This window comes from Typopeltis vanoorti, chromosome 11 (genome assembly GCF_054136105.1).
Source record: "Typopeltis vanoorti isolate ZY-2024b chromosome 11, IOZ_Tvanoo_1.0, whole genome shotgun sequence".
NCBI lineage: Eukaryota > Metazoa > Arthropoda > Arachnida > Uropygi > Thelyphonidae > Typopeltis > Typopeltis vanoorti.
Window position 1 is genome coordinate 34723053 of NC_143559.1, and position 25075 is coordinate 34748127.

The following is a 25075-nucleotide window of genomic DNA, read 5'->3' on the forward strand; positions in this document are numbered from 1 at the left end:
CGAAATTACTAAGGACACAGAGGAGGCAAAACAAACAGAGGAAGAAACAGCGAAATGTAAATTAATACAGAACCCAGAAGACCAATAAGTCCAGAGGTAACGGAGACGAAAAAGCCAAAATCAGCTGACATCACAGCAGAAGAATCGAAGACCGCCTACCAAGAACCCCCCCCCCCTCCCCATGCGAAAGCAGGGGAGACTCTAAGGTATCCCCTAAAGGACATCCCCGAGCTTGCAGACAACTTTAAAAAGGCAATGGGAAAAATAGGAGAACCTGTACTCCTCCTCACAGGGAAAAAAGGTCCCAAGGTCGTCAGTGCTAAATGGGGTGACCTTTTCATAGAAGACATAAGTGAAGTCACTCCTGAGCAGGTACGAGGAGTTCTAGACATAGAAGGCGAGGTGGAAGTGGCGTTTTTCAGAACTCTCTGCATGTTAGACTTGGCCAGGGGAAGTAAGGTGGCTGAACAAATCCTGACAGCCCATAACAAACGGAAGTAGGGAGAATTAAACCTTGCCCTACTTTACCGAAAGCCTACTAACCACCCCGTTGACTTCTTTAGATTCACTATTTTTCTTTTTTAGTTCATACAGGAGGGAGTGGAGCTGAGAACCCGAGTTGCGAAGGCTTATATCGAGGCGGTGCAGCTTCCTGTAAGCTGCATCATTCGGGCCAGGTTCTTCCCCCTTCAGTTGTCTCAGTCAATAGTCAAGATCCTCTGCAAGTTTCAAGTTCTCTTTTGCCTTGTTTCTTTATTGCTAAGTTCTCCCAGTTTGTTACGTGTTTCCTTTTGAAGATTTTTCCTTTTTTAAAAGTGAAAAATCAACGACCGTTTTTGAAGCACCCCTGCGGGATCAACAGCTAAAACAGGTCAGCTGAGGCCTTTTTCTCTACTCTACCACTATACTCTTCTATCTTTTTTTCCTCTCCTACTATCTGCTGGATCTCAGCACCTGTCTTACTCCATAGGCCGATGATGAGATATATTGAACTCCCAAAAAATATATATCCATAAATATAAAATATATATATAATAAAATATATATAAATATATAAAATAAAATCCCCGTGCGGTGGTCGGGATAAGAATAGCACTACTGTAGCCCATGCATGTCGTAAGAGGCGATTAAAATGGACGCAGAGTTTCGCTCTCTTAGGTTTCTTCTGGAATTTTGCTCCCGGTGAAAGGGGAGGCTTAGATTTCAAGGGGGTTTACCCTGAGAGAGACCATTTTAGGTCTCTGGGGGGAGGGAGGGTGTTCTCCGGTGTGGCTCGTGCGGGGCCTTGTCGGTGGATGCTTTTCCCTGGAATATGAGCGGTTCTGCTCAGTGATAGTGGGGACATCACTGAGTTGGACGGTCTTTCGGCCACTCGTAGGGAGTGGTCCTGGGGAGGTAAGATCGTCTTAATTTTTAGAGAGGGCTTTACTTAAAAATCGCTCCACTGCAGCTCATGCATGTCGTACGAAGCGACTAAAATGGATACCCAGAGAGGGTAATGGATGGTAATGCTGTAGCCAATAACTGAGGCTCGGCTATTGCTGTTACCTCCTACCATGATCAGAGCCTATAGCTCTATATTACCCTATCCATATATTTTCTTCTACAGATAACGGGGAAGATGAAAAGCATTCTTGCTTCGCCCATCTACCTAGCCAAAAATAAAATAAAATATATAAAATAAAATACGATAAATGATTGTGTTGTTTATAACAAACATATCAAAAGTGTAGTTTCCAACATGCGATACGATATTTTATACAATTCTTTTCATTGCACTAGGCCTAGGGAAGCCAACAAATACGAAGAAAGATATTGGCCGAATGGCTTCAGATAGTTCTGTAAAATATCGAGAAACGAGACAATATATTTAAAAACTGTAAGCTTCATAAACTATTTCTGGCGAGAGAAAACCTTTTTTTTTTTATGAGTTTATTATTTGGAGGCCACAACAGAGATACAAGTACAGGGTACAAAGACAAAACATACAATGCACTGAATATCTACAGTCTTTATATTATTTTATGTACAAGTTTTTATGTGTACAGCCTTATATCTACTTTCTTTCTTTTCTATTTTTGAATTAACATGGATGTAAACTGCACTACTCAAACATTTTTTAATTTATTTATTTATTTATTACCTACAGAGTGAACAATAAGTATAGCGTGATTTACATAATTTTATATAATATATAACCAAATATGATTGCTCTCTCAGTTCTTAACTTGTCCAGTAGATGGCACCACATGATCGATTGTAAAGATAAGCCTGCTGGAAATTAACTTTTTGTATTTCGCTTCGCAAAGGTGCGTTAATCCATAAGAATTGAGATTATTTTTTCGCTAGCCCGATTTTTTTTTTTTTTATATTCTTTGTTCGTACTGCGGTTATTCAATTCCAGTAAGAAAGAGCAACATCTCTAGGTTGTATCACTTGAAATTTCATGTTCTTCATATTAAAAAAAAAAAAAAAATCAAGTCAAGATGTGTAATTTTATTAAGCAAGAGATTCGCAAGAAAAGGATGATGTAGAAGGAATACTGTGTGCATAAGGATGATGTCATTTATGAAAATTATAAGCAGAATTATAAGCCAGAAGAGTCACAACTGTTGTACGGAAAACAAAGTCTGATTATGAAAACAAACTGGTTCTGCGTGCTAAAGACAATCGACAAGAATTCTATCGATATGCTGCAAATAAAAGAAAGAAAGAATATGAAAGAATAACTTCTAAATCCAGATGGTGTGAGGTTGAGAGATGCGGAAGAGGTTGTTCAACTAATGAGTGCCCATTTCGTTAAAAGCTATCAACCTAGTGAATCGCAACATTGAGCTCACTGTTACCTCTTCACTAGATGAAGAAACGCAGGTGTATGTGAGGCCGAGGTATTAGGGCTGTTGCACAAACTGAATAAGAATTCAGCAATAGGGACTGATGGAATATCAGCAAGTGTGCTAAAAGAGTGTTCAGCTGAACTGGCCATTCCTTTGACTAGGCTGTTTATTATGAGTCTCAGAACGAGGAAGATTCCGCTGGAATGGAAGGAATGTATGGTAATTCCTTTACACAAAGATGGTGCAAAGACTGATGTATCCAACTATCGACGAATTAGTATCTCAGAAGTGGTGGTGAGGATTTTGGAAAAATTGGCTAGGGCCTGCATTCAGAAATGGATTCACAGAGAATCTCTACTTTGCAACGAACAGCATCGGTTTACTAAGGGAAAGTCATGTTTTAGCAACTTGCTCACATTCTATAACAATGTTACCATTGAACTAGACAAGGGGAATGGATACACCATGATACTTTTGGATTTTGGTAAGGCTTTTGAATAGAATACAGCATGGTAGACTGCTGTTGCATAAATTGGAGAAAATGGGTTTCGGTTATACAATATTAGTGTGGATAAGAAGGTGGCTGACTGACAGATATCAAAAAAAGTGATGTATGGGGAATGTGAGTCTGCAAGATTTAAGATAACTAGTGGTGTAACAAGAGGATCAGTCCTAGGTCCACTGTTATTCAATCTGTACATTAATGATATTGGGAAGGATTTGCCAAGTGACATACAGCTATTTGCTGATGATGCAAAGATAGGTGAGGGGTAATCAGGAATGCTGCTGATATGCAGTCTTTGCAGAATGATTTGAATAGGCTGGAATTGTGGGCATGGGAAAAAGGATATCAGTTCAATGTCAGTTATTGTAAAGTCATTCACATTGGCGATTCAATGTCGTATTATATTGGTGGGATTAGGCTAGAAGAAACTGATGAGGCTAGGGATCTGGAACGTTTAGTAGATAGGAAGTTGAAGTTCAGGGACCATGCAGCAAAGATTGCAAACACAAATCAAAAGATTATTGCAATGCTGAAATGATCATATTTAAAAATATTTTGCCTCTTTACAAGGCATTGATAAGACATCACTTGGACTACTGTGTGCAGGTCTGGTTTCTGATGTGCTTCTGATATATTGGAGAGAGTACAAAGCAGAGTGTTTAAAATGATATCAGGATAGCAGAATACTGATTATGAAAACAGATTGAGAATTTGCAGAGTGCAGACACTAGCAAACAGGAGAAAGGGGGGTGATATGATTGAGACTTACAAATTTCTGAAAGGGTCATATGGGATTTCATTTGATGGGATTTTTCAATTCATGGAGGGTGGGAAAGGACGAAAGGGAATCCTTGGAAGCTGAGAATGAAGGCCGCCAAGAAGGGTGTGAGGGCTAGAGTTTTCTCTCAGAGGATGGTGCGTGATTGGAATGGATTGTCTTTGGAGGTTGTGAGTGCAAGCAGTGTGAACGAATTCAAGAATAAGCATGATAGCTGGTGTGTGTGTGTGTGTGTAGTATGTGATCACCCTGATGAGTTCCTGACTCCCTGGAGGTTCTCTCTTAATAATAATATTTCATGATATACTTCCCCCCCCCCTCGAAGATTTCTTATATCAGTCTCAAGCTAAAAGTCTTACCCCCCTTGATTACTTTTATTCATGAATCTATTCGAAAATGGGATCCGAGCGTGAATCCTAAGGCATAAACAAAGGCGGGTTTCCCCTAACGCTTAACATTTTTAAAGCTTTTAAAATAACAGCAGCATTACGGATCCCAAAATTCTCTTCTGTGTGTCTGTCTATCACCGCAGTCATCAGTCTCTTTCTGTTAAGAACCCCAACAGGATGGTTTCTGTTTCATCTTTTATTACTATCTCCAGCCTCTCTCCTTTGCTGCGTTCTCTTTTTCTTTATTAGTTGCGGGCAGCTGTAAGAGTCTCCCTAACTTAGTAGGTATCTAAGATGCCTTCGGTGGAGAAAAAAAACCTGGGTTTGAATCCCGTCTAGGACGTGTTGGATCTTTATAAGGGACTTTGCAACTAAACGCGAGCTAGTAAGTGTAAGGGGTTTACATGTAATCGAACAGGCACAGAAGAGTAATAGGTGGTATTAAACTCCCTATTAAAACGTCAACGAAGTTTTTATTAAACTAAGTTACCGAATCGTGATTGGCCACTGTAGCTAACAGTAGTTAAGGGAAAGAATATCAATCTCACACTTGAATGAATACATGAAAGCATATGCTTCAGCAATTGTTCAATAATTATATATCTTCATTTATTTATAAATTATGAAAAGAAATACATGGTGTATAAAAAACACACGAAAAAGTTATTTCAGTTTTTAAAATTTTTATTTTAATCATTTTTTTTTCATTTTATTTATTTTTTTATTATATTTTAGTTAATTTACTTTTTATATTATGCTAAGACAAACTTAATTTCAAGTATATTTTATTGTCTCTATTGTGATATACCATTCGTAGATAATTCCTTCAGTATGAATTTCTGTAAGATCATAGCAATGCGATAGTTCTGTGATATTAAAACCGTAAATAAAGCCTTCTGTTTTCTTATAGAAAGTCGTGCATTGCATATTATTACAGGTGTTTCATCTGTTATGTTTATTTTTTCTCTTTTATGATAAAAACAAAATCTATTTCATGCATTTAAATCATTATTTTGAAATATTATGTTTAGTTATTACCACTAAATGTATTATTAATGAATTATATTCTTTCAAATTCGGTTATTATTTTATTATATTTTCAAATACTAATTATTATAATTTTTGCTATATAACTAGGTTAGCATAACTGATACAGTGAGGATCATCGATGTTATAATAGCATCAAATATTAAACTAATAAATAAACTTAAAAAATTTCTTAACATGGTACAAATGCACTATAGGTTTATAATCTTTCATATTGGTGGGAGTGATTAAAATATTAACTAATTAGCATTAGTTAGTTAATTAATCACTAATCAGACTATAATACAGAGGTATGCTAAGTGCAATCTTTCCTGAATGAGTTTACATTTTAATATTCTTAGTGAAATATTTAATAAAAGATCGTGCTGCCATCTATCGAACACTGGGCAAAATATTTATAGTTATTTACTGTAACCAATTCTGTGTCTTAAAGGAAGTTTTAATTAATATCTGTAACTATTTAAATTTCTTTTCCCGCCTACTTAACCAGGTGAATGCTATTTTATTATAGTTGTAAAATATACAGAAAAAGAACGCGTTAACTTTTATATGCATTCAAATTTCAGTAGATATTCCTATTTTACTATTCTATCGGAGAATTACAGTACTGCATACACAAGTAAAGAATGCATATCCATACATGCTTTGTGTATTCATGAATTATAAAAAGAAATATGTGGTGTGTTAAAACACCAAAAAGTTGTTTTAATTTTTTTTTTCAATTTCTATCTTTAATCATTTTATTATCATTTTTATTTATATATTAAATTTAGTTTTAATTATATTTTATCTAATTTACTTTTCACATTATTGTAAAACAATTTAATAATTAAAATTCTGTCAACGTAATTAAAAATGAGGAAATCGAAATTAGGTTAATTCCTTAGTTCTATTATTAAGCCACAAATTAATACGTTTGTATTTAAATATTTTAGAAACTTTAAAAGGTCGGATTAAAATATATCTATATGAAATATTGAAAACATAAATTTCGACACTTATAATCATACCAAAGAATTATGATTATGGACAGTAGATGGCGCCACTTAAGATGTTTAAAATAAGCTTAGTCGATAGTCATAAATGTGACTATTCTAAGGATAAATTTGATTTCATATATTTCAAAAATGATGTTACGTGATACGAATATAAACTTACTGTGGCAATAAAATCGGACCAGAGCGTAAGGAATAGGATTTCTCCTCTCCAAAATGGCAATTGGAGCCATCATTGTGAAACTTCGATATGTCTTGGAAAAAAGATACTTTAGGGCATGATTGATGAAGACAGCAGTGCATCCACACGATATTTTATTTTGCCTTTTGATTTGCTATGCAGAAAAGCACAAGTAAAACTAAGAAGTTTGCTTGTGCTTTGAAATGACCCGTATTATTATTATCACGAGAGTGGGAAGCAATAATTTTATTTCAATGCCAAGTTTGGTGATTGCGTTTGAAATAATAATCGAAAAAATCCATTTACAAGGATAGCTTTTAGTTGATGAATATCCTCCCTGTGATTTCTAAGAAATGATATTGCTTTGATAACAGTTCATTCTGTGAACTGGCTGTTATTAACTTAGCTCTGCCATGGTAAAACTCTACGACAAAATGGATGAACAAGAGCATTAGGTACCAAACACAATTTTTGGCGTGCTGTTTCCAGTGGATGTAATTGCAATTGTTCAGATTAGATTGTTGTAGTTATCCATTTCACACATCCGGGTATTGTTAGAAGCGATGATAGAACTTATTACATCCACAGAGAGGCCAAATCACTTAAAAACACTGGAACACTTCTATGGCCTTTAATTCTAGTTTCATGCTAGTAATAGAAGGGTTTGGAAAATGTGGTCAATCCAGCATTGACTGGTTGACTAAAACTCAGAATAATAAATAGTTGTTGGTAACAGCTAAAGTACTTTACTTACTAATACTAAACTAGTTTCGTTGCGTTGTATTTTCAGTTCATGTGATTTTATTTTGTTTCTAGCTGGCCGATCTGGAGAGGAAAGTAGTAGAAGCAGAAAAGCGAGCTGATGAAGCCGAGGAAAGGGTAAGTCGTACGTTTTCTAACCGCCTAAAACTCCAAAATTGTTAACAGTCGACTTTAAATTTAGGACAATTAGGTCAGGTTTTCTTCTTTTGATTATCAAAATCCGTAATGATTTTAATCCTTTTCTAAACTACAACTTTTTGTGTTATTCTTGTTTTTCCTTAGTTAAATTTTAAGCCATCTCTTTCCAGTTCGATTCAGTTGAATTTGCGACACGTTTTACGAGTTTTTTTCCCCGATTTCTCATTCGGGGCAGGTGTGTGGGAGGCCATAAAAGATGCCTGAATGCATGGCTACGATATGCTAACTTAATCTACGAGTTATAAAGTTCAGTAGAAGAGTGAATCTTGAGAATGTTATGTTCAATGAAAGAGAAGTTTGGAAACAAGAAAACGCTGAAGAAAATACAAATAAGGTTCAATTCTCCCACGTAAATGGAGATAACAACTATTTGCAAACTACTCTAATGAGATGAGATTTGGATTCGAGTTTGTTTTTCAGAATTGCCTCTCTAAATTGAGTGTAAGGGACTGGTGGGAGTTATACAAGCAACTTTCTATAAAAAGATTAAAAAAAATTACGTCTTAATCATATAAAAGAGAGAAAGCACATAAAACATAAAATAGAAATACTGGGTATTAAACTTACTTCCAGCCATTAGTTCTTAAAAGAACTGGGCGATGGACTGAGTCCTTGACTCTTTATCCCGTCATCTGAATGAAGAAAATCTGTGTGGATGGAGTGTTATTGAGCTAAAAGCTCTAGTCATGGCTGGGTAACGGCAATAGCCGAGCCTCAGTTAAAACTTCATTGGCTACAGCATTGCCATTTGTTACCCTGGAAGTCCTAAAAAGGATTTTTGATAATCAAATCACCTTCCAACCATTATTAAGAGAAACCGGCTATAACATCAATTCTTATTAAATGATTAAAAAGGTTGCTAATGATAAAACTAATTATCTTGATTAATTCCAAAATATTTCAAAAATTTTTATACACAACGTTTACTAAATAAATATGACACTATATTTGTTAGAAATATAGAATATTTTATGGTTACTAATTATTGTCTTTATTATTAGTAATATGTATTAGCATTTTATTAGTGATATACATGATTTATTTTTATTCATTATTTTTGTTATTAGCATTAATAATGTTTTCCGTTATTTATAGAAGACAGAGTGATAATTCCTTTTCATTGCTATTTTCTCAATTAATTAAACCACACGCATGCTAATTTATAATAAATTAAGCTATAACATCGAAGACTTAAAAGATACATAGAATCATTTTATAATTTAAAAATATTTATGCAATGAACACATTCCAAGTAAAATAATAAGTTACATTAGTCCGCGCGGTTAGCCTAGTGGCTATGCGCTTCGCAACCATATGCCTAGATGTCCTGGGTTCGATTCCCGTTGCTGACGTGAGGAGCTTAAGGATCTTTCTCAGACATAGCCAACTTAGCCGGTCTTGGGCGTGGACAGCTGGGTCCTCCCCCCCTCCCCCCCAGTTTATCTGGGGTTTTTTCCTCTCGCAAGCAGGCAAACCGGTTTAACCGGGAGGCATAGGGCTAGCCACCTTATTCTCAGGGACGGGTACGACGTAGAAGGGCCACGGATAGCCCCGTAACAGGCAACTAGGCCTAAACACGTGAAGGGAAAAAGAAGACTATTTCATCTAACTTTCAAGTTTATAAGTTGATCTGAAAGGGTGATGTTGCACATGTCTTCGTCATCGAATATCTTAGGGTTAAGTAGATCCGCCGACTCCCTTTGGGGAAAATAAAGAAGCGAGAGGATTTTTTTTTTTTTATTTTGCTATTTTAGAAAAAAATACATTTTAGCAAACCAATATGCAGAATGTACAAGCAAAGAATTCCTATTTAAGATTTTACTTTATTTGAATCTAACCGATCTTATGGCCATATTAGTAATATTAAAGTATAGACGATTTTAAAAAGTTATATAATAATAAAAAAACTTATGATTTTAACAATATTTAAAACAATAAACACAAATTTTAAGGGAGAGAGACAGAGATCAAATTTTAAGCATCCCTGTTTATGGCCTTGTGGAGCGCCATCTAGTAATCAAATGCTGCGAAACTTTGCAAGAGTACATTGTGCGACGTGTGGAAGCGATATTTGTGGGGGGGGGGAATCAAAAATTCACCACCAGGCGCGTTGTAAACATCAAAATGCATGAAATTTGCATATTACACAACTCACTTTTTCATTCTGGTTATTAATATCATTCATAGTGATGGTACTAACCTTGCCCCAACGAGCTTTACTCGTGAAGCTGTTGCTGTACTCCGCTAATTTCATCGCCTGAACAAATGTCGACGAAGTCCACTATCTCCATGCGCTCTGAGACGAATGCTTAATCGTTTTGAAGATCGTTGGGAGTTCGACTTGACAGAAGTCGCAAATCAGTCAGTTCGCAACAAGTGGATAAAGTTGCTACTGCCGTGGCTGAGCGAGCCATCAATAACAGCGTTGGTTCTTGCAGTGCACGTGCTGCTGTATCAAGACGCGTGAATGTGCCTTACACAACTGTCTGGAAGATTCTGCATTTCTGCCCGTTCCAGATAACCCTGACACAGGAGTTGCTCCCGCAGGACTTTGAAAGTGGACTGACGTTTGCTTTAACATTTCTTCCTCGAGTGGAGTTGGACTTTCTTTCCTATGAACGAAGCTGTGAATACCCACAGTTGCAGGATTTGGGCTACACAAAAGCATATACGCAACATCAGTCCTGACCAGATGCGTTCAGCCGTTGAACACACCTTGCAAAGGATGTAGTTTGTGGCATAGCGGGAAGGGCAGCTCATTGAACAGTACAGCCCTTTAATAATGGAAGCGAATAAAAACGTGTTATTTATGCTTGTGTCGCTTTTCTCCTTCTTACACAGACTTACTACATTTACATTCCATACATCATACAGCTCCCTAGTGGTGAATTTTGAAACTACTTTTTGTTTCTGAGATATCGCTTCTTCATGACTTGCAATGTATTCCTGTTAAGTTTCACAGCATTTGGATCAATGATGGCGCTCCACAAGGCCCTTAAACAGGGATAGTTTAATTATGATCATCCTGTCTATAATAGAGATTTACAGAGAAACGCATACAGCAGATGCAAATATCAGGCCTTTGTGTCTAGGGTTGAAGTGCTTACAAGTCTTCTGAAAATAGGCTGCAGGTTAGAATGTTTGGAAAGGTTGTCTGAAAATCAATTACCAATTACCAGACTGTAGTGGTGTAGTTGTGATCAATTGGTGGAGACAGAGCTGTAGAGCAGCTTTGTCTCCCTTGATGAGCCTTTGGACTCCCTGGAGGTGTCAAATAATATATATATATATATATATATATATATATATATATATATATATATATATATATATATACACACACACTGTGTATACTTTCAGAGTGGAGAAATATGCGCTTTCGTCTGGACTCCAAATTGCACTTATTTTATGAACAAGGAAATTATATTTTATTCTCCCTCCCAACCAGTTACCGTCGCTTAAATTCACGAGGAATGATATTGTTTGTATATGCTCTGTACCAATGAACGACATTCCTCTGCTTCAAACTATGGATGCTTTATTGTAGAGAATACATTTAAAATCTTCAAAAATTTTGACAATTCAGAAAAAAAAAACCTTAAATCGGCAAGTAGTGTTTTCTTTACTAAATCAAATTTTGTGTCTATCAAGCGTTTTCATTTCTGCTTTTTTTGTAGGTGTTTCCATAAGTAGCTAGTTTTCCTAAGTGGTCACCTTCAACTTAATGAACGCTATCTTTTTGTTCCATCACTTTCTACCTCTACACCATTCTTTCTGCTTGCATTGTCTTCAGTCATCGCATCGATATTGCCCAAAGTTTACAACAACGTAGTTATTTAAATCAAATGTACACTTCTTTTCTAGAGCCCCCCCCCTCCACTATGGTAGACTGTGCCTTAGATTCCACAAAGTTAGACATGTAGGACTGCCATTAAGAAGTAAAAAAAACTCCGTACATACAAGATTAAAAACAGTGTAGGATATATTTTAAAGAATCCCGAAAAACAAAACATTGACCCAGGTGGCAAAGAAAGAACGTGCTAGGAATAGATAAGAAGCTGATAAGGTACTATTAGAGTAGGTAACCTTACGACATAATTTAGACTCCCGACACGAAGGCAGTGGGTGTTATTTCTTGGAAACATGAACTTCCATTGATCGATGTATCTATCTTGTGGCGGCCAGACATATGATGATGTAGAGTGCTCGCTCTCTTGTTAAATTCCACTCTCACGACGTGATATACAGTCTCCTTAACCTTTATTCTACTTCCTGGGATATTTGATTCGAAGCATAAGAGAAATAATAATGCAGCTTCCTCTCTTTCTTCTCTCCCACTCCCCAAGCAATTTAGCATTCGCATACAAATGACAAAAAGCTTAACCTTCTGTTATGATACGCGGAGTGCAATTACCAGTACAGCCAACTAGCTATCGTTAAGACATATTTCGATGACTAGAAGTTAATAAACCATAATAATAATACGATAATTATTGTGAGAGACTGAATAGTTATATAACAATAAACTATAATAAGTCATTTTATTATTAGTAATAGAATTTCATTACATTAAGACTAAGCAGAAACCAGGTTATGTTTATGTTTATAAACTCGAAGATACAAATGTAGTAATAAACCAAAAAACAAATGGTTCGATTTGAAATTTAATTTAATACATAAAAATTTTACTCATGTATTAAAGTTAGCATTATGTAGTAATATTAATGGTGCATTTTCCTGCTTTCTATATTTTATTAAATTAGATAAATTTTTAGCCCTTATTTCTAATAATTTGCATTAATATTAATTTCTAACTTTTTAATAATAATAATAGAAAATATATTAATTAATATCATAGCAAATTCTTATTTAAATATCTGACTGCATGTCAACTTACATTTGGAATAGCATTTTACAAAGCAAGTGAAATTTCTTTCCCATCTTTTTTTTTTTTTTTTTTTTTTTTTTTTTCCCAGCTTGCAACTTCGTTTCTTTGAAGGCGCGTCATGCTAGGTATGTGTAGTGAAATCGTTCCAATAGACTTAAAATTATTGCAGCAACAGTTATTGAGAGATATCATAAAAACGGGTAAAAGTGATAAATAGCGTGAAGTTTAAAACAATCACCCCGCCTGTCGTAGAAATTATGTATAATCACTGATAAATAAACACAATTGCTGATTTAACACCATTGGATAATTGGACTTCCATCTTCCTCTCTGATCACTGATTGCGTGTCATAGTGGATGTCTTTAACAATGCTGGCGTATCCCATTCTTTACTCCGCCTACGCTCTTCATCCTATATGTCAAAGACTTTCTCTCTCTAATTTCAAATCCTATTAATAGATTTTCCGTTGACAATATATTTGATTCCTTTTCTTCATTTGAGAAACCTTGTAGGTTCAAGCCAGAAGAAGGTCAGTCTGCCTAATACCTGACCCATTTTTCACAGACTTCAGCCACTTTTTCATAAGTGCCAGTTTCTGCATTATCCGTTTTTAAAGGCACCTTTCTCTGATTGCATAAAGCACGAGAAGCTGCTGGCTAGCATCCATTATGCAATCTAACTCCAAATATATCTAAACAACTGTCACTTTTTTTTTCTTCTTTCCATCTGTCTCCCTTAAACACTTGTGCATATACTGCTAGGTACTGTTCTCGTGTGTGGTGTAAAAAAAATTACCATAACAAAAAATAGCGAATATAAAATGGTCGCCGGTTTATAAAATTGGACGTATTAACAATGCTAACTTATCTTGTCAATAACAGAAATCGTATTTTATAGTCCTTATATCCTTATAAGGACTGGCTTAAAGGGGCGAAGCAAGAATGCTTTTCATCTTCCCCGTTATCTGTAGAGGACAGTGTAGGTATAAGGTGTTATTGAGCTATTAAAGCTCTGATCATGGCAAGAGGGTAACAGCAATAGCCGAGCCTCAGTTAGAACTTCATTAGCTAAGCATTGCCATCCATTACCCTCCAAGGATGTTGGATTGAATGAATCAATCCCCGCATCTCACGGTCGATTGATTCATCTCCCATTCCCAACCACCGTATTTTATCTACTATTCTTCCAATATAAGCATAGCTATCTAAAAATATCAATGGTGTATTTAGTTATGGCTGTGTCTATTATTATTACTATTTTTTTAAATCATCTCTGAAAATTAAAATTAAGTATTTTATTTTGATATAAATGAATATAAATATATTAGAATAATTTAAATACTTTATTATTATTTTAGCATGACAACAGAATATTTCTACATTTATTATAATTGCTAAAGGCCTTAGTCTTTTGATTATGTTATTATTTGTTTTAATTAATTAAAAATTACCACCTTTAATTATAATTTAATAAAGTTTTTAATTCAGTTAATATAGATATGAACAATACTTTTCAATTTTAAAATATGTTATCTTGCAAAAATTGGCTAACTCACCAACCATGCCGGCCTGGTTGGCCAAGTGGATTGCGCACCTGCTCTCACCAACAGGTCGTAGATTCGAATCCCACCTTAGCAATGGATGTTTATAAGAGTCTATTCTGGAAAAACTTGTATAACTCTTTCAGCTTATAAGGCTTGTCTCTTTTTTTAATACCCCCCCAACCATTACACGTGTTCTCTGGTTATTTCGTCTGTTTGGATGAAACTCCATTCCGCTTCTATATGAGGCAGAGATTGTTTAATCACATCCGCTGAAAAGCCCTCCTAAAGATTGGTCACACTCTAGATGGGATTCGAACCAGGTCTTTTCGATTCAAGTAAATTCCTTCGTCCTCTCAAGTGCTTATTAAGTCAATAAAATGCGCTAAATGATGACATCCATCAGAGATATTATCATAAGCGGTTATGTTTATTAATCTCCGGTCGATTTCGTTATTTAAAGCGTCCGAGATCAACGTTGGTTTCGTATAATTAAGAAATAGAAAACGCGAAAAGAATCCCCCCCCCCCCAAAAAAAAGTTAATCACCGGAAACAACAGAACATGGTACTGACAACGGACGCAAAACTCGTAAGGAATTAACCTTTTTTAATATTAAATTGATTGGCTGCGGTTAAAGTAAAGGGAAGAGTCCATGATCAGACGCTTTTCTGATCATACATCCTATCCTGAATAGAAAAAAAAAAGTGTTATCGACGAAGTGTTAGATTTGTCTGAGTGTCCAACTGAAAGAGGTCTCGAATAAACCTGTTCATTTCTGGGAAGTTCGTGTGGGTAAAAAAAACTTACCCCCTTTAGCCAGACGAACTATGAGATGTAGAGATTCAAAAATAATTGATCTGTGGTTTTTCTCAGTGAAGTTTATAAAGATCTGTTTTATGCACGTGTGGTGCAACCAGAACCGCCCCTAGGAATTTTGTCTCTCCATGCAACAGCATATTTTGACGCCCTTTAGTCTTAAAAAATATATTTTTTTAACGACGTCTTAAAAGCCATGATGTTAAGTTAGGCTTCAACATGTCTATCATAAATTCTAAATAGTAGCATTAGCTAATAAAAATTCATAAGTTAATGAAAAATAATCTTAAACTATATATATATATATTTTTTACAGAAAGAGAGAGACAATTAACCCTTTAACGGAGTTTTGTTCTGAAAATGTTCATCTGCATGGGTAATTAAAATCAAGCGAAGACGAGTATACTCGTCAAACGCAGAGTAAATGCAATTTTGCCTCCCCCAAAAACTTACCGTCCCGTGCAAATGTATGTGTTGCACCGTCGGCCCTGGGTGCGACCAGCCTAGAACAGGCCGGTTAAAGAATTGAAATATGAAGACAAGCATAAATTAGCTTCTTTTTTTTTTAATTTGTATTTTTTTTTAATAAACCATGTACACATGGTAACAAATAAGTTATGGACGCGAATCTCTTTTTTTCCTGTTGTTGAAAGGATTATGGCGACATAATTTGAGGAAATGAGAGGGCAAAGTGATCAGAGCCGTGTGTCTCAATATAAACCCTATAAAGTATCGTTCGAAATAGAACACCGGCTGAGGATGAGACCAAAGCGGAGGCCAACTTCGTTGGATACGATAAAAAAAAAAAAAAATTACTTGCTATTTTGTGAAAGAATGGGCTAAAATCTATACATAATGATACCATTACACTGAAAGGTGCGCGCGCGCACACACACACACACACACACACACACAAACAAACGAAAATTAGCAGATGCTAAGTGCTCCCGTAGCACAACGACGGGACTTGACGCCTTTCGATTGGAAAAGTTCATATAAGTTCAGTTCTCGTGGTAACAAGGAAAATCTTTATATGGACGTTTTCAACTGAAACTGAGTTAGCCACTACATCAGAAATTCGAATTTTTCATTCCTCGGCCAGAGAACACGCGCGGTCAACAACAAAAAATACTATTATGGCAATAGATGGAGTAGAGTATAAATAGAAGATTAAGTAGTGTCGATGGTGTGCAGCATGTGTGGTATGGAAGTCCAAGGACTTCTTGGACATGCACGTAATCAATAATAATATATGCGAATAAAAGTTGATATTAATATCAGCTATATTTATTTTCATATTTATCATATGAAATATGATTTATATAAATCATATTTATAATTCAATATAATTAATGCAGTAATCCCTAGGAAAACCTTTTTACTAAAAAATATATAGTAAAATATTAATAAAAATACAGTTGGTGGCTGTAAAAATTTATTATTATATTATATTATACTGGTCAAAGAAACAATCTAGAACGCGATTTTATATAATAATCTGAATCTGGAAAGTATAAAATAAAATACGCACTATTAATAAATTATGGTATCTGGAAATCTTACTAATGTGATTAATAAATTATATAATAAATATTAAAGAATATGATTTGTGAACTTGATATCATATTAATAAAATTAATATGGATAAAATTGTTATAATTATAAACAATATTGATAACACTAACTCCATTTTTTTACCATTAACGCTGCTGTCAGGATGGGTGAAGCACAAGTGCTTTTCATATTCCCCTTTGTTTGTGATGAGAGTTATTTGAGAAAGGGAGTTTTGTGAGCAATTAAGCTCGCCCTCTGGGGGCAGTAATGTTAGCTATGATCGGTTGAGAGAAGAATAGCCTTCGGTCTTTTGTGTTTGTAGTAATCAGTCTCGTTGTAATTGACAGCTTGTACGATCAACGGGTTTGAATGCGAACTTGACTTGACGAAGAAGGGAGGAAATGTATGGAATGCCGGTTTCTCGGTGAATCTCAGAATTTCTGATGAACCATGGGGCGTCCAGGATCTTCCTCAGGCATTTATTTTGGATTCTTTGTAGTTTTGAAATGTTTGATCGTGAATTGTGATGACTCCATGCTGGTGAGGCGTAGGTAATAAGTGGACATATGACCATACGGTAAAGTAGTAATTTATTTTGTAAAGTTTAATTTGTTCTTGCTGTTGATCATTGGGTAGAGCTGTGCAATGACTTTGGAATTCTTGGAGCCAATGAGAGTGATGTGTTTGCTAAAAAGGAGTTTCTTGTCAAACAATACCATAAGGTATCTGGTCTCTGATTGCCATGGAATCTTTTGACCAGAGCAAGATGTCTTCTTTAATGCAGACCATTCTTCTGGAGAACAGCACAGCTGAGCTTTTGAGGGGGTTTACCTGAATCCTCCAATTGGTGAACGCGTTTTCTAGCGCGTTGATACTTCCTTGGAGTCTAGTGATTGCTAGGCGTGGGCTGAACGACCTTGCTAGAAGGTTATCATTACGACCCGCTATGCTGACGACGGTGTCGTCGGCATAGAGGGCCGTAATGGTTGTTCTTGTGTTAAGAGGGATGTCTGATACGTAAGTTGTGAAAATTATTGGGGCCAGAAGAGAACCCTGAGGTATTCCAGCCAGGATTTTGCGCCTTGATGACACAATTCCGTTGAGTTTTATTTGCATGTATCTTTCACTGATATATGAATATATGAGTTTCACTAGTTTAATTGGGATATTGTTTTCAGTTAGTTTGAAGATAAGGCCTTGATGCTAGACCTTATCAAAGGCCTTGGCAACATCCAAAAATACAGCAGCAGTGTGAAGGTGCCAGTTAAAACCATGGTGATATGTTCTGTTAGTCGGTGAATTTGTTGCACTGTGTTGTAAGCTTTGCGAAACCCAAATTGCTCATTTGGAATTATTTTCTGTTTGTCTGCTGCTGATTGTAGTCTTGATAGGATGACCTTTTCTGTTACTTTGCCAAGACAGGAAAGAAGACTGATGGGCCTGTAGCTTTGGGGAAGTTGTGAATTATTACCAGGCTTTTTCAGAGGTATAATGTCCGCGATTTTCCAATCTGTGGGAAAGTACTGGAATCTTAAAATGGAATTGGTAATATTAACTAGATGAATTATGGCTTTCCTTGGGAGTAGCTTTATTATTCTATTGGTAATGCCGTCGGTGCCGGGGAGCCTTTTTGTTCTTTAGATGGGATATAATATTGAGTATTTCTGTTGGAGATGTGGGGTGGGTGATGATTTCTGAATCATCCTTAGGCTGTCTTAATGCTTTTCTAACTTTACGATGAACTTTGTAACTGAGTTTAATATTTAAGTTTGCATAAGATGGGCTGCATTGATTTTCCAGATTGTCAATTAGGGCTTCTACTTTTTCTTCATCTGAGTGTGCCATTCCAAGATTGGTCTTTAAAGGGGTAAGTGGTTGTCTTTTGGTACGAAGAGATTTTGCAAACTTCCACATGGAGTTATCTTCTCAAATAATTTTTAATAAAAATAGCTGTGCCGCCACCAGTTAAGTCTGTCTGTTCTATATAGAATATAACCTCTTAGTCTTGGATTGTTTGATGGTCTGAGGTGGGATTCACTGATTAGTATTATGCCCGGATTGCATCTCTTTGCGAATTCTTGCAGCTCAAGAATTTTATTTGTTAAGCCATTGGCATTCCATGCTGTTATCATGAGGGAATTCGGTTTGAATTTTTTAAACATTATAGAGAGCTGTTAATATGGATTGGGTTTCTGGAAGATGGTGAAGTGCTTGCTTTGCTGAATTCGTGCAGCATTGTTGCAAGTGAAGAGGTTTGAGCCGATGAGAGTTTGGAGTTTGTTTGCTCTTGCGATGAAGGAGTCTGAGTTCTTACCGCCTCCGCATATGATTTGGACATGGATGAAGGTCGAGTGCCTTCCTGTGCTGCTGAATATGAGGTATTATGATCTGGAGGGCGACCTGCTTGGAGGAGCGTGGTTCGTTCTTGTTGATTCGAGGTTTTTTGGCGGATGGAAAAGTCATCTCGTAATTAGCGGGATGCGGTCCTCTACAGTTTGCACAGCAGGCAGGTGTGGATCTGGGCTTGGTGCAAGAGTTGATTTGGTCCCATCACAACATTTCAGGCATCTGTAGGCAGCTCTGCATAGCTTTTGGGCGTGTCCGACCCTTTGGCTTCTGTGACACTGCCCTGCCGATGCCTTCTTCCTTAGAGGTTCGGTTGTAATTTTGAGCTTACAAATGTCAGTTACTTCATAAATTCTTTTTTGAGTATTGTTGATTTCGACCAACACCAGCGGCATTGGCCTTTTATCTGACCTCAACATCCTGCTGACTTTGATTGGGGTCAATCCTTGACTAATGATGTCAGCTGTGATCTCATCAGTTGAGATGCCCTCAGCAATCTCTCTTAGAACCACTTAGATTTTTCTCGCTTGCTAGCGCGAAGGTGGGGAAGGGTAATTTGGAGTTGTCCAGCATTTTCGTCATCATGCGATAATCTGTAACAGTGGTAGGACGAATCTTTACACCCTCGTAAGTATTTCTTGCCCAGGAGAAATTGATATTTTGTTCCCCTAGGAACCTTGAGACTGTGGTCCATTTTCTTTATCTCGTAGGATTACTGGAGGGATCTTTTCTTTTCTATTTTGAGTGACTAGAGTGCCGTGTGTTGTTACATCCTCCTCCATTTCACCTACAGATGTTCTACGTCTTTTATTAGATTGTTCGTCCTGCGAACAATCGAACTGTCTGGGAGTCTTTGTAGGTGGAACAGGTGTAAAGTCCCCTTCCGTGTCATTGACTTGAGTAAAGAGATTCAGACAACCAGGATATTCGTTTCAAATTTCTTTAGGATGAATTTAAGAATGTCAAGTGTCATATCTTTGTTTAAATTTTGAATGGCATCCTTAATGTCTTTTACGTTCTCCATCCTTGCACCGGTTGTAATCAAGGAATATTCCAGTGTCTTTAAATGTTCCTGTCTACCTTGGAGAGTTTACTGACAAATCCCGTAGTCTACCAGCTAAACAATATATGATATGATCGGAAAAATAGACTGAAAAAAAAAAAGGAAAGCTTACCTCTAAATATCATTCGGAAATCCCGAAAATATCACACTAATCAAAACGCGAGACTAATAACAGAATTGAATTCAACCACAATACCTTCCTTATAGTCCTTATAATAAGGACTGGCTTAAAGGGGCGAAGCAAGAATGCTTTTCATCTTCCCCGTTATCTGTAGAGGACAGTGTAGGGATAAGGTGTTATTGAGCTATTAAAGCTCTGATCATGGCAGAAGGGTAGCAGCAATAGCCGAGCCTCAGTTAGAACTTCATTGGCTACAGCATTGCCATCCATTACTCTCCAAGGGTAATGGATGGCAATGGAAAGAATCAATCACCGTCCAATACCTTCACTTTCTGAAGTACTCAAAAGTAGTATTATTATTAATAAATATATATGGTGTAGGAATATAATAAGCATAATTCAAATAATTTTAATGGAAACAACAAAAATTCAATAAACTTTATTATTGCAGGCGTAGACTTCTATGGCTAATTGGTTCAAAAGACATATTTCGGCGATTATACCACATTTTTTTATTATTCAGTTATATAAAACACTGAAATAATAGTTCCCAACAAGTTTCGTAAATCGTAGGATTTACATCTTCAGGGGGTAAATAGTATAACTTAAACAAGAGGATTAATAAATACAATTCATAAACGTCTGACTATTCATACACTCAAATAACAGAATGCAGTTATATATAACGTTATTGACGTTGAACAATACTGGACGATGTCACGCGTTCTTGTTCTCGTTCATACAGTCCGAGCTCAGATTGAGGTAGATTTTTTTTATTAGAGCTGACCACACTTGATGGAGAATTAAACCTTGATTTTTATTGCATTGGGTTGGGTTTTTCAGCATATTAGCAGCTTCTTTAAATTTTATTATATAACTGTTGTTTTCTATGTATGACATCGTCGTTTTTTGCCAGAGTACATCGTGTCCAGTGGAAGTGGTATGGAACGCAAGACCTGTTTTTTGTTCTCTTTTGTATTGTACATCTTTTTGGTATTCAGCCATGCGTATTTCTCCAGATCTTCCCGTCTGGTCTGTCCTACGTAGCAAATCCCGCAAGAGCAATGGATTTTGTAGACTCCTGGTTTTTTAAGAGGATGATGAGGTGGTTTTGGTGGATGTAGGAATCTTGAGATTTTTTCCATAGGAAGGAAGGCTACTTTTATGTTGTGTTTGTTCATTAATTTGGCTAGCTTATCTGTAACATTTGTGATATAAGGAAGCGAGATCGTTTTTGTAATCCTGTTTTATTCTGTTGTTAGCTGGAGGCATTTTAAGGATTCTCTTGATGGTTTTTGTTTCTTACCCATTCTGTTGGAGGATTTGTGTTAAGTATTTTAGCTCTTCATTACATCTTTCTTGTGTGCTGGAGATATTGTATGCTCTGTCTCGAAGAGTTTTAATTAAGCTTATTTTTTGTGAAAGATGGTGGTGTGAGGTTGCATTTAGAAATCTTCCAGTGTTTGTCGGCTTCCTATATACCGAGAAGGAGAGTTTACTTTCTTCATTAACTTCTAATAGAATATTCAGAAAAGGAAGTTTTTTTTTTTTCTTGTTCTAAAGTGAATTTTATGGTGTTGTGCAAATTGTTGAGATAATCTTTGAAATTGATAAGCTCGTCTGTTGTTCCACTGAATATGATGAAAATATCGTCCACATAGCGTAGCCATATTTTTGGTTTTTTTATGGTAATTCTTAAGAGCATTGTTTTCAAATTTGTTCTGTTCTCACACCACCATCCTTCACAAAAAATAACCTTAATTAAAACTCTTCGAGACAGAGCATACAATATCTCCAGCACACAAGAAAGATGTAATGAAGAACTAAAATACTTAACACAAATCCTCCAACAGAATGGATATGAAACAAAAACCATCAAGAGAATCCTTAAAATGCCTCCAGCTAACAACAGAATAAAACAGGATTACAAAAACGCAATCTCGCTTCCTTATATCAAAAATGTTACAGATAAGCTAGCCAAATTAATGAACAAACACAACATAAAAGTAGCCTTCCTTCCTATGGAAAAAATCCCAAGATTCCTACATCCACCAAAACCACCTCATCATCCTCTTAAAAAACCAGGAGTCTACAAAATCCATTGCTCTTGCGGGATTTGCTACGTAGGACAGACCAGACGGGAAGATCTGGAGAAATACGCATGGCTGAACACCAAAAAGACGTACAATACAAAAGAGAACAAAAAAAACGGTCTTGCTTTCCATACCACTTCCACTGGACACGATGTACTCTGGCAAAAAACGACGGTGTCATACATAGAAAACAACAGTTATTTAAGAAAATTTAAAGAAGCTGCTAATATGCTGAAAAACCCAACCCAATGCAATAAAAATCAAGGTTTAATTCTCCATCAAGTATGGTCAGCTCTAATAAAAAAAATCTACCTCAATCTGAGCTCGGACTGTATGAACGAGAACAAGAACACGCGACATCGTCCAGTATTGTTCACCGTCAATAACGTTATATATCTGCATTCTGTTATTTGAGTTTATGAATAGCCAGACGGTTATGATTTGTATTTATTAATTCTCTTGTTTAAGTTATACTATTTACCCCCTGAAGATGTAAATCCTACGATTTACGAAACTTGTCGGGAACTATTATTTCAGTGTTTTATATAACTGAATAATAAAAAAAATGTGGTGTAATCACTGAAATATATCTTTTAAACTTTATTATGATTACTGTAAATAAATTATTATTATTAATAATAATAATAATATCTACACAGAGTCAGGACCCATCGAGAAAGATAACGAAATTCTTTGTTATCTATCCTACACTTTATCAATACATTCACAATGCTTACTGCAGCTTATTTCAGTCACTCACGCCATGAAAAGAACCCCTATTTAGTTTCCAGGGATGATCCTGAGTTTCTTCCCCCCCACCTCCGGCATAAGTTGTATCAATCGTGAGATCTCCCTACCCCACTCACCCCGTCATCAGCTGATACTTTTCTATCATACACACTCTGCCTTCTATTTTTCAAACTCGTTCGTCTTTATTCTGTCTTCGTATGCAAAGTTTCACAAGCCAGTCGTTGTTTCCCCATCCCCATGGAAACCGAGTATGACCATATCTAATCACAGTAGCCCAGTGTTTCTCAACCTTTTTTGGATCATGCCCCACCTCAACGTCTCAAAGATTTTGATGCCCCCCCCCCTCTAGCATAATAGTCAGCCAAGTTCTGAAAAAGTATAATATAAATATGTACATGTCCATTTTCTAATTGCCCCCAAAATGTCCAAATTTCCCCCCTGTGGGACGTACGCCCCATATTGTGAAACACTGCAGTAGCCCAAACGGGGTTTTAATCAAAGCCTTTTATAGTTCTAGAATAACTTCCTTACTATATTTGTTGAATAACTGCTTCATACATGTAAAAGAAAACTAATTATTCCTATATATTTCGCTCAATATGTCTTGAGCTTCTATCGGGGAATACGCAGAAAAACTGGAAAATTCTGAATACCAGAACGAGTCATACAGCATGCGTATAATATCACGTGTCTCGGTCGCAGCTATCCAATAGGAGGAAACGCTATTCGGGTTCAGAGACATGGGAATAGATGAATAATTAATGAATAATTTAAAAATAATAAATAAATTCCAAAAAAGCATAAACAGTTAACAGCAATCACTTCCCAAAAATTAGAAATAGACATAAGATCTGTCCGATTAAGATTAGGACGTAGGGTATCACACAATTCAAAAAATAGACGATCAAATTCGAACCTATTGTAGTGTAGCATCTTGGTATGGTTCCAGTGAACTCTGTGTCGATGGCATGAGCAGCAAGACCTGATCCTTCAGATTCCAAAAATCTTATATAATCTTGATGTTCTTTGATTCTAATAGAAGCAGAACAGCCAATCTGTTCAAAGAAGCAGAGAGGACAAAAACAGGGAATTTGATAAACACCAGACAAGAATAAAGTTCATTGATAGGTGGTAAGAAAGATGACAACTTCTCGGTTGGTTTGAGGGTGGTGTACAAATTATTTCATTTAATTCTTCTGATAGAAGAGACTCAGGAGAAATTGTGCGTGTTCGGTGCAGAACGCTTTTGATAATACTTAGTTTTTGTGAAGGATGATGATATGAAGATGCGTGGATATAACTGCCTGTAAACGATGGCTTCCTGTAAACAGAAAGTTCAATATTTCCAACAGAGTTGCGATGTATTAAAGCATCCAAAGAGAAATTAAGTTTTTTGTCTTGTAAAACTCAAAAACCAACCAGACAATAAATGTACAGTATTAGGATTAGAGACTATGAGAAGGCAGCACTTGTCCGCCATCTCTTCATCGGTTGCCAGTTATAATTAGTGATAGTCCGGGACCAATTATCTCTGATTGCCTACTGGTGGAGATTGAACCACTCCCTAAGTCACCAAAAGTTAAATAGCCTCGCCTGCTCTCTGGAGGAGAATAAAAAGTGTTAGCGGTTTTTTATTTATTTATTTTTAATGTCAATAAATATGAAGGAATGGATCTTTTTTAATATATTTATTTGTATATATTCATTAGACGAAAGCGGTCGCTTTCATAAAGTATAAAACATAATTTCACTATAGTATATTGCTTAATTCGGAACTCCTTCGAGGAATTTTTGGACTTCTATTGAAAAAAAAAGCTTAACTTATTTCATGTGACATATTGAAAAACACAATGTGAACATTCGATGGTAACTGTTAATTACCATCTAATAAACAGTAATTGAACTTATGTACCGTATTATTGTATTTATTTCTGTCCTTCTTGGAAATTATAAATTCCAATTGAATGCTTCATTATCTAGTTATATAAAAAGAAAAAGTATAAAAATATACTAAAAAAAATTAAAAAAAAAAAATGTATTTTAAATTGTTATTTAAAAATATTGGATTTTATTGAATTTTTTATTTCTTTTAAAAATAAATACTTTATTAGCATTTAGACACCACATAAAATTTTTAATTTCTGTCTATAATAGGAAAACTTTGCAATGTTTAGTTTATATATTCTAAAGACGTCCACACACCCCAATG

The 25075-nt window shown here is 35.9% G+C and overlaps 1 protein-coding gene across 1 annotated transcript in view; it reads left to right on the top strand.

Moving 5' to 3' along the window:
• LOC150101431 (pleckstrin homology domain-containing family H member 1-like) overlaps positions 1 to 25075 on the top strand; it is a 335105-nt gene that overhangs the window by 106793 nt on the left and 203237 nt on the right. The window contains exon 3 of the mRNA XM_090400895.1: positions 7549 to 7611. Coding sequence (XP_090257021.1) covers positions 7549 to 7611 — 63 coding nt within the window. The remainder of the gene's footprint in view (positions 1 to 7548; positions 7612 to 25075) is intronic.